The 9975-nt window shown below is 41.2% G+C and overlaps 1 protein-coding gene across 4 annotated transcripts in view; it reads right to left on the bottom strand.

The window, feature by feature from the left end:
* Window positions 1-248: 248 nt before the first annotated feature.
* GAD2 (glutamate decarboxylase 2) overlaps window positions 249-9975 on the bottom strand; it is a 56255-nt gene continuing 46528 nt past the window's right edge. For all 4 annotated transcript variants that reach the window (XM_073334284.1, XM_073334285.1, XM_073334287.1 and 1 more), the window contains 3 exons: window positions 8203-8310; window positions 7200-7289; window positions 249-3083 (listed from right to left, as the gene is read on the bottom strand). In XM_073334284.1, coding sequence (XP_073190385.1) covers window positions 2910-3083; window positions 7200-7289; window positions 8203-8310 — 372 coding nt within the window. In that variant the 3' untranslated portion in view covers window positions 249-2909. The remainder of the gene's footprint in view (window positions 3084-7199; window positions 7290-8202; window positions 8311-9975) is intronic.

Here is a 9975-nt window from a genome sequence, read left to right as displayed (position 1 = left end):
TATATGACTCTGCTTATGTCAAGAGGGTCTGACATGAGATTTCAATTATTTTGTTATGTATTATACATTTAATAGAAGGTGTCTTATCAATGAAAATTCAGAAAGAGAACCAGAAGAGAGCTAGCAGGAAATATAGTCATCCTCATCATGAGCCTGGCTCAGAGATGATCTGACAGATGTGCCTTCTTTTTGTTCACACTGAACTTTGAGGCCAATAATAAAAAAAACCTCTCTCAGATACAGCATAGTCACATTTTACACTTTTATTTGGGTTTAGATCAACAACACAGAGAAAATACTTTGATCAAACACAAGAAGAAGAGGTTGCCATGTAGTTCTTTCTGGCTGCAATAAACACAGTAACATGGAAAAATGCTGGTGTCCTCATGAAACACTGAATGTATATCTTGGATTGGCACATAGAACTAATAAATACAGTGTTTATACTTAGCATTTGAAAACAGAATTGCACATGCAAGATGTAACCAGGCTACTGCTCACCTTCACCATTGTCCCTGTACTATTTTTTACACTTAGTTATTTGTCCCCCATTTTCTCTGCCACAAACAAGAACAGAATTTGCTTGGCTGCTCAGTGTTTCAGTGACTACAGTTGCTAATTCTGTGACCTGTTTGGATAAGGTTGCTTTAGTCCTCATTGGCAGAATTGGTATCTGCTCTAAAGCTGTAATTGAAACATCATGCATTGTAAGTCGCAGTGGGTCACCACCGCGGTGAAGGGAATGTTCTACTCTCAAGCTGATCATGAGAGGATAGTACTGAGCAAAGATATAGTATAGGGACTTATGTGTGAATGCAGCTCTTACAATACCAAGAGTCAATAGTATTACTACACAAAGAAAGACATATCAATAATATATTGTACAAGCTTATTCAGTAACACATGTTGATTTGCAACACTGTACAGTTTAAATCTAAAATGCACGGCCTCAATCTGAGGTGACAAACAGTACTATCAATATAATAAAGGCAACACAATTACAGACACAATTTATTTCCTCTTCTCACGTCACATCCTCCTCACACTGAATCAATACCCCATTTATGTATTTTAGGTCAAATTAAACCACACTGCACTAGTTTTCTTCAAGTATTTTAGAGTGAGTAAAACAATCTTGCTTTACATACGAAAGTGGCCATGTAGATTCCAGTCAAAGCACAACCAAAACTTAACTAGGGTTATAAACAGAAACAGGTCTGAGTCATTAAGTTCTGATCCAAGCTCTTCCAGATTTTAAGGAAGAGGAGGTTGAAGCTCAGTTTCCACTTCTGTGCCTCCCCTAGTGTCGAAGAATGACTCAACATATCAGTTATGCAGGATTTCGCACCCATGATTTCTAAATGGGTCTGGATGATTCTACACTGACTGTGCTCTGAGTATCGAGGCGTATCTCAAAGCATTCTAGTAGCAATTTCAATCAGACAAGCTCAGTGTAGAGCTGGTTAGTAGATTTAATCAAAACACTTTCTTCGTCTGAAAAAGGTGTTTTGACTAAACTGAAATTTTTCACAAAGTTGTATTGAGGTCTACAAAATTTCCCACAAATGAAAAAAAAGTTCAGAATGAACATTTTCAGAATTTTCATTTTGTGGGAATTTGCAAAGATATTTGTTGTTGTTCTGAATTAGAACAAACATTTTTGAACGTTCCTGTGAAACTGAAATTCTGAGTTTCCATCAGCTCTATCCCAGCGTTGGGAATGGGGATGTTTAGAAAAACTGTTGTCATGTGGGAAACTCAAGTGCCACCATGATATAAGCATCTGACTTAGGACCCTATCCTGAGACCTTTACAAAAGTCCTTATTCATCCAATTAGCATTACTCCTGTGAGATTTTGTAGGATCTGGGTCTTAGCAAATTCTAATCAATCTTAGTTTTCAATTTATTTTTATCTCTAATGAATAAATTACTGTTTGTAAAGATGCTTATGACACAAGTATTTAGTGTAAAGTGTGGCCCTTTTTGATAGGCTGTTTAAAAGTAGAACAGAGAAACCACACAAATATAACCTTAATTCAGTCTTGGTTAGGACTGTATTTTGATTGTCCATTTGCTTAGGTTAGGCCACGTAGGAAATATATTTAGGAATAATAGCATCCTTTTGTTGTATTGTAGTAGTTCTTATTAAGAGTCTTTAAGAGCTGCAGTACTTGTGAGGTTTTGCAATACTTAACTCTAGAGATGTACAATCCATGTGACATATAGAAATGAGGCATTGTACCTTTTAAAGAATTTATGTGGGTTTATGGTTCAAAATAATCTTTGTAGATATTTGATGCATCTCTATTAAAAGAAAAAAATGGTTTAGTTTTCAGTTTCTGCCCCTGCATTTTTTATAACCCATATAAAATAAAAATCTATAGTTTACAAAATAGGATATTTTAATATATATATATTCCTTTTTTAAAATTATATGTATTTAAATACATTTGAAATGTTGCTATAGGTAAATCAGAAATTCTGTTCTAAATCTAAGAAAAAGGCAAACTATTTTCACTTTTAAACATACAGTTTCTTTACTTTATGTATCTTAGTGCACCCCCCACCCCCCATTTGATTTTGTCACCATTTGGGGCAAATTTGGCACCACTCAATCTGATCACTTTTAACCTAAACATGTATTTACTAACTGTATTAAAATTTGGGGGGAAATTGCAAGTATCTTCTGTTATTTCTTATCTGTTTGAATGCAGCCTTTTGTGTATCTAATTATTAAAGAGGTATTCTAAAACTCAAGAGAGGATTTAAAAGGAGCATGTTTCTTGATTTTAAACTGTACTATACTTTGACGCCACAATATAGAAATAGATTTACTTTGGAACAAACTACAAATACATTCGCACAGTTTGTGACAACTTTTTCTGGACCAGACTCGCAGACCAGATTATTATAAATCTTGCCCCAGACGTTCTATTTCCTCAATCAGGAAATCAATGTCTTGATGAGTAGCTGCTGGGTTTGAGATGACCATACGGAAGAAGTTCACTTTGTCTCCCAGCGGTTGATAGCTGACCATAGTAGTTCCGTATTCCATCATTCTGGCTTTTATCACTGGGGCCACCTGCAAAAGCACGATACAAATATCAAATAATTATTTCTATTCTAGAATTTGCTTTTTTTAGTAAGAGAAGGAAACTAAAACAAATTAAGAAAAAAGTCAATTTTTGGCCAAAAACAAATACAGCACAGAGTAAACTGATCAATTTATAAATTGGAGAGGATACAGAGAAGAGCCATGTGAATGACTAAAGGATTAGAAAACATGCCTGATAATAATAGGCTCAAAGAGCTCAATCTATTTAGCTTAACAAAGAGAAGGTTAAGGGAGTGACTTGATTACAGTCTGTAGGTACCTACATGGGGAGCAAGTATTCAGTAATGGGCTCTTCAGTCTTGCAGCGAAAGGTCTACTATGACCGGATGCTGAAGCTAGACAAATTCAGACTGTAAAGAAGGGGTAAATTTTTAATGGAGAAAGTAACTAACCATGGGAACAATTTACAAGGGTTTGTGGTGGCTTCTCTGTCACTGATAATTTTAAATCAAGACTGGATGTTTTTCTAAACGATAAGCTCTAGGAATTATTTTGGGGAATTTTTATATCCTGTATTATACAGGAGATCAGAATGGATGGTCCTTTCTGGTCTTGGAATCTATGGGCTAGTCTACACTATCGCTTAAGTCAATGTAACTTATGTCGCTCAGGGGTGTGAAAAAGCCACCCCCCCGAGCGATGCAAGTTACATCACCTTAAAGCAGTGTCCATACTGCACTATGTTGGCAGGACACGCTATCCCGCTGACATAGCTTCCCCCTCTCGTTGAAGTGGAGGTATTACGCCAAAGGGCAAGTGCTCTCCTATCAGCATAGCACGTCTTCACCGGACACACTACAGAGGTGCAGCTGCATTGGTGAAGCTGTGCCAACATAGTGTGATAGTGTAGACTAGCTCTAGGAAAGTACTACATCAAAAAGGCATTGGTGGCATTGTTGTGCTCTTATTACAATCAGTGGGAGATTTTCTACTGACTTTGTCTCCAATTCACCAAGGTATTCATTAGAGCTGGTTGAAAATTTTTCATCAAAACTATTTGTTTTTTGCATTTTTTTTCCTTCAGAAAATTGGATTTTCAACTAAACAAACATGAAAATTTTGATTTTTTTTCATTGAAAAAATAAATGTCTGAAACCTGAAATGTTTGTGATTTTCAGCTGAAAACGGAAATATTTTGTCTAAGCCGCACACTATTCTTATTTAGAGATACCACTACAGTGCCTCAAGGGAGTTACAGTTTGGTTATCTTCTGTCTCCATTCTTCTCTGTAAGCCATGCTCTCCCGATTGGTGTTATCTCTCATGATGCACAGTGACCACGGAAATCCCATGATGCACTCCCTCCCATCATCAAATGGGTTAGGGTAAGGGTTAGGGTTAGGAGAGACAAGATGCATCATGGGTAAGGCTACTTTTTAGTCATGGGTATTTTTAGTAATAGTCATGGACAGGTCACGGGCCATAAACAAAAATTCACGGGCCCGTGACCTATCCATGACTTTTACTAAAAATACCTACTGTGACTAAAACTTGGGCGGAGGGGTGTGCTGGGGGGGTGGTCTGGGGGCACTGCGGGTGCTGGGGGAGGGGGTCAAGATGATCCAGGACCCCCTCTGGTGCTGGGGCAGAGGGGGCGGTGGTGGCGCTCAGCCTGGGATCTCCGCTGGCGCTTGTGAGGCGGGACGGGTGGTGGCGCTTGGCCTGGGACCACTGCTGGTGCTGGGGGAGCGCCACGGCATGTGGTCCAGCACCCCCGCTGGTGCTGGGGGGGGTGGCATTGCTGGTAGGCTACCTACCTGACTCCGCATGTACCTGCAGCTCCTAGAGGGAGGGGCGGCCAGGGGGGCTCCACGCGCTGCTCCCACCACAAGCACCCGCTCTGCAGCTCCCATTGGCTGGGAACCACAGCTCCGTGCCCCAGGCTTGGGCCCCCTCCCGCACACCTGAACTGCTGCTGCTGGCCCAGGGGCTGCCCGAGACAGGCAGCCTCTGATCCAGCACCAGCCACTGCAGAAGTCATGGAAAGTCACAGAATCCGTGACTTCCATGACCTCCGTGACAGACTCGCAGCTTTAATCCTGGGAGATGTAGTTGAATCAGGGACACCAGCCTATACAGGAGCTTGGTGAACCTGAACTACAACTCCCATGAGGCACTGTGGCAGCACTTCTGAATCAAAATATTTCAATTTTTGGATGAAATATTTTTGATTTTGATTTTTCATTGAAAAGTCTAAATTTTTCTATGGAAAGCTTCAATTTTTCATTGTTGTAAAAACAATATTCGATGGGAAAAAGACTCTTTTTCTGACTGTCTCTAATAGGTATGCATGTGCCTAATTTCAAGTATGTGAGTAGTCCCACTGCCTTTAGGTAGGCATGCCAGAGGAACTGCAGGTAGGGGCCCAAGATTGTTTCATCATCTGATTTGTCACATTCCTATTTTAGATAAAAGCAGCAGTGTTACAAGGGTTTAACTTTACATGTATCCGCAGACTTTGCATGACATCGCAAAGGCAGTCATGACCCCTTGCAAAGGCACAAAGCCATTCTATAGATTGGTTAGAATAGCTCTGAGCCATTTATTGCCAGTGTGCTAACACTCAGTATTGCTGACAAATGCAATTAACACCTCATTTTCTGCATAATCCTCAAGCACATTGTTATAATCACTTTCTCTCTGTTTTCATAGGCTAGACCTCCACCACCCAGTCAAATTAAAGCCTCTGGTCAAATTGTTACATTTGTTAGTGTAACCCCTTGGGGTGTAGAGAGCATGGCCCCTTTAAATCTTTTTCCTAGTGGGGAGGGGGAGCAGTGAGAAATAGGAGGGAAACTTGGGGGTGTGGCTCTGGAGCTGGGGGAGAGAAGGGCTGCAGCCAGGAGGCCCTAGACAAAGTGAAGCAGCAGAGACCCTGCCTGAAGGCTGGGAAGGACAGGGAGGCTGGTCGGGGACACCCCAGGACAGGAGCCAGGAGGAGCACTGTGCCGGGGGGAATCGCCCGAGAAGGACAGGCTGGAGCTGGACCCAGTATCGCTGCTGCCCAGGGCTGCATGGGGCTGTGAGTACTGGGGCTTGTGACTCTGCATTGGGAATAAGGAGGGAGGCTGCTAGCTAGTTAAGTGGGGAGGTTGTCGCTCTGGTTGGCTTTGCAGAGAGCGGCAGAAGAGGGCACCGGAGGGGTTTGTGGCGCTAAAGTTACATTAGCATCACCAATTGCAATTTAAATTGTTAACATCAAGGATGACCATGGTTCAAATAAGCACCACAGAGAAAAATACTAAGAAAGGGAAACACACGGAATACAAAACACACAGACCAGCATTTGGGGGAACTGAATTACAGGTGTATTTTGTAAACTCACTTACCTTGCTAAATGAAACCATTAAAATGATATTGGAAGTGTTCAAATGATCACTTTTATGTCACTAGTTTTTCCAAATTATAAAAACATAACTAGATACCTCCCCCCAATGCCCTGAGTGTCCTGACAAAGGAAAGTCTTTGTGTATTTTCAGCCCTCTTTTAAGCACCAAATCTTTTTGCTTTTTATTAATCACATTGTCTGCTCTTGCTCTTCACTTTATCTCCCCTTCCATCCGTTCTGTTCTTCTCATCCCCCTGCACAGGCTGCCGATTCTCCTCCTCCTACTCCCATAGACAGGCTGTCTGGTTCGCCTCTCTCACCTCTCACCCTTTCTGAAATACCTTCTGGCATTTCAAATACAGCTCCTGTTTCCTCACCTCCTCCTCTTATATTCCTCTTATATAACAGTAGTCCCTAAAGGAGACAGCTCGGCTGGCTTATCTTCCTTATTTCTAGATCTTTTTACAGGCCTCCAGTCTCTTTGGAAGCTAGAAGCAAGGAGGAGCAGCTAGCATCATGTGACCTGCCAGGCCTCTGCAGACCACAATGTGGGAAAATCATTATGTTAGAGATGAACCTGATACCCAAAGATAGGATCCAAATTTGGTTTGAACTTCCCCAAAGTTGGGGACTGAAGGGTTGTTATCCAAAATTCTTGTACAAGCCCATCTCTAATATTTTGAAATATTTTCAGTGGCCTTTATGTTGATGACATGGGCATGCCTTGCATTCAATGAACCAACATATCTTATTTACCTTTAGAAGGCGGTTCATTCTTTCTTCGTTGTCCTCCATGCTGCGCAAACTGGGAGGTACGTACCAGAAGCAGACATTTGTGTGCTGAGGCTAAACACAAAATAATAATGGCTTACACAGCAAAAAATGTTCATAATATCTCAATTGCAATTAATTCCATGCCTTTCCCTCCTCTCATACATCATGTTATGACAGCAATCATTGCTTTCATTACTGTACACCACAGAGAGTCATTAGCATCATCATTATTATTAGGGATAATTTTAGGCAATTTATCCCAGGAAGACGGATCCAGATACACATCCCCCACTGTGTCTATGCATTTGTCCGCTACAGAGAGACATCTGGATTCTATAGGTGCTGTCCTTTCAAGAGTATGGAGTTAATGCCTCTTCAGAAGCAGGTGTCTATAGTAGATGACCTACTTAATAGAGCATCCTGGGTACTTCGATTTTGTTGTGTGACTGTATAACTCTGGACATATAGGCTCAAGTCAGAGGTGAGTATGAGATGGAATAAATTAGATTATCTTCTACTCCTTGAAATTCCCTAGTGCTCATTTATACTTCCTTACATTCCATAAGCTAACTTACTAATGTGAGAGAATAACGGAGTCTAAACTAGTTTAATTTGCACATTTAGGAGCCAGAAGAAGACAGGTGAAAAGTAGGATGTGGCCTGTTTTCATGACTTGTCTACACAGAGACTTAGGGCATGCCAAGTGGGGTGTGAATCTACAGTGCACTAACATGCCATGCGGAGCCTGTTTTCATCTGAATCACCAGTAAAAGTCAGCTGTTGACTTTCATCTGGGTGATGCAAGCTACAATACTCCACGCTGCTGCCTCATTTCAGTTGACCCACAATGATGGGAATCATTAGCAGTTTCCTTTGTAAGGAGCATGTTTTTGGGTCCTCCAAAATCCGATTGTCCTATCAGTAGCAACACAACTCCTGACTAAATGTACCAAATTTTAAAGCTACAGTAAATCAGAATACATACCTTTCCATCAAACACCATTTCATAGCCTTCTCTGTTCTTTATTTTATTATATAGATATTCTGCAAGTTCCAAGCACTTGTCAATTTGTGCTTCAAATCCTGTAGTTCCCTTCATAAAGAAAGAACACAATATTTTGTATCTCTCTGTATTCTGAATTGCTATTGTTTCAGGAGTACGTGGCACTTGCTAAAGCAAAGATGCAGTTTACTTTTCTAAAGTCTATCTTGGAGATGCTGTACACCTTCCTGTTTGCTATGAATAGTACACCCAGCTCTAGCTGTAACCATCTGACCTGTATGAAATAGGTTGGTGATAAGTACAGGGAGATTTTGACAAACCAGTAAAGTGCCTGAAACCATTATTGCTAATTGCTAAAAGCAGCCATGTCAGCAGGCCATAAAGTGGTCATGCAGCAGCCTTAGCTTAACCAAGGCAGGAGGGGAGGGGGTTTTGGGTGCCACAGAAAGGGCAGCTTGACCCCGCATCCTTCCTGATAAGAATTGTGTTGAAATTGCTGATACATGCATTTTATGGGCCTCAAGGCGTGCAAACTCTGAAAAAACCACACCTGGTTAATTGATGACCAAAAGGAAGCCTCTTGTTTGACCTTTGAAACTGCTTCCTTAACAAATTTTCTTTAAGTGATGTCATTGTATTACTAATGTATAAATAAGGGGAAAAAGTTTGAGGTAGGGGGATGCATCTTGTGTTCCTCACCTGTTGCCGCTGTGCCACTCGAGAGCCACACTCAGCTTCGGTAATTATCGAGGGTTGGGGTGTTTTAGTAACCTGTTGTGGACATGTGTAAGTGCTCGAGACTAAGTAAAGTTTAGCTTTAAGTGAAAGCACTCTTGTGTTGTCCTGTTTGTGCCAGCCATCTATCGGTCTCCCCTGATTTATTTCCTGACACCACCTTGCAGAGAGTAAAAGTTACCAAGAGCTTTGGGTTGAAAGAACCCCAGGTACCAAGTCCAGTTCCTAATGGGCCACGGAAGATATGTATCACTGATGGGAACACTTGTTGGCAGCCTCTGCAGTGGGGCCATGGATTGGAAAGCTGTGGCTCATGAACTCTACAGGTGTTCCTTCTTGGTCAGGGTTGAGTCACATTGTGAGTAAGTGGGGAAGTTTGCACTGGTCTATGGAGAGAGGATTTTAGCCTGCAGGGGAGGCAATCTGGCACCTATTCCTAACATAAAAATCCCGTAGAAAATTAAATGATAAAACAAGCTTTTAAAGAGCAGCTTGATGTCTGGTGAAAAACAAGCATTCTAATTAGAAACAACTCTGTCTCTTCCGCATGGCCATTTTTTTCTCTCCTCATTGCTACTTGATAAAGGACATTAGTATGAAATTGGAATCCTTGTTTTTAAGAGCTTCAGTTTCTCCTGCTGCTTCCTTTCCAGCTCAAGTCCATTTGTGCCAGTATAATTATTTCTGCAGCCACCAGCTGTGATGCCACTAATAAAGCATTATTATGGCTTCACATCAGGAGAACAAGCTGCAGGAACAGACAAACTGTTTAAGAAACATTGATCCTATGTTAATGTAAATATTCCAAGTTAAATAGAGGTAGGAAATGGGGAGAAAAAATAGTCAAAGAAATATGGAAATGATCTGGCCTTTAAGAAAAAATGTTTATAAACAAAAGTCCACTCAGCCCTGCTAAATCCTATTTGTGCTGCTCTGGCACTACAAAGCAGACCTAAAGCCAGTTTAAGTGGTCCTTTGGGTAGGGGCATCCTACAGTGGTGCAGAGCCAGCATAGTGCCA

The sequence above is a fragment of the Lepidochelys kempii genome, chromosome 2 (assembly GCF_965140265.1).
Source record: "Lepidochelys kempii isolate rLepKem1 chromosome 2, rLepKem1.hap2, whole genome shotgun sequence".
Lineage (NCBI taxonomy): Eukaryota > Metazoa > Chordata > Testudines > Cheloniidae > Lepidochelys > Lepidochelys kempii.
The sequence above is the reverse complement of the archived record's forward strand: the minus strand, read 5'-3'. Positions and strand labels throughout refer to the sequence as shown.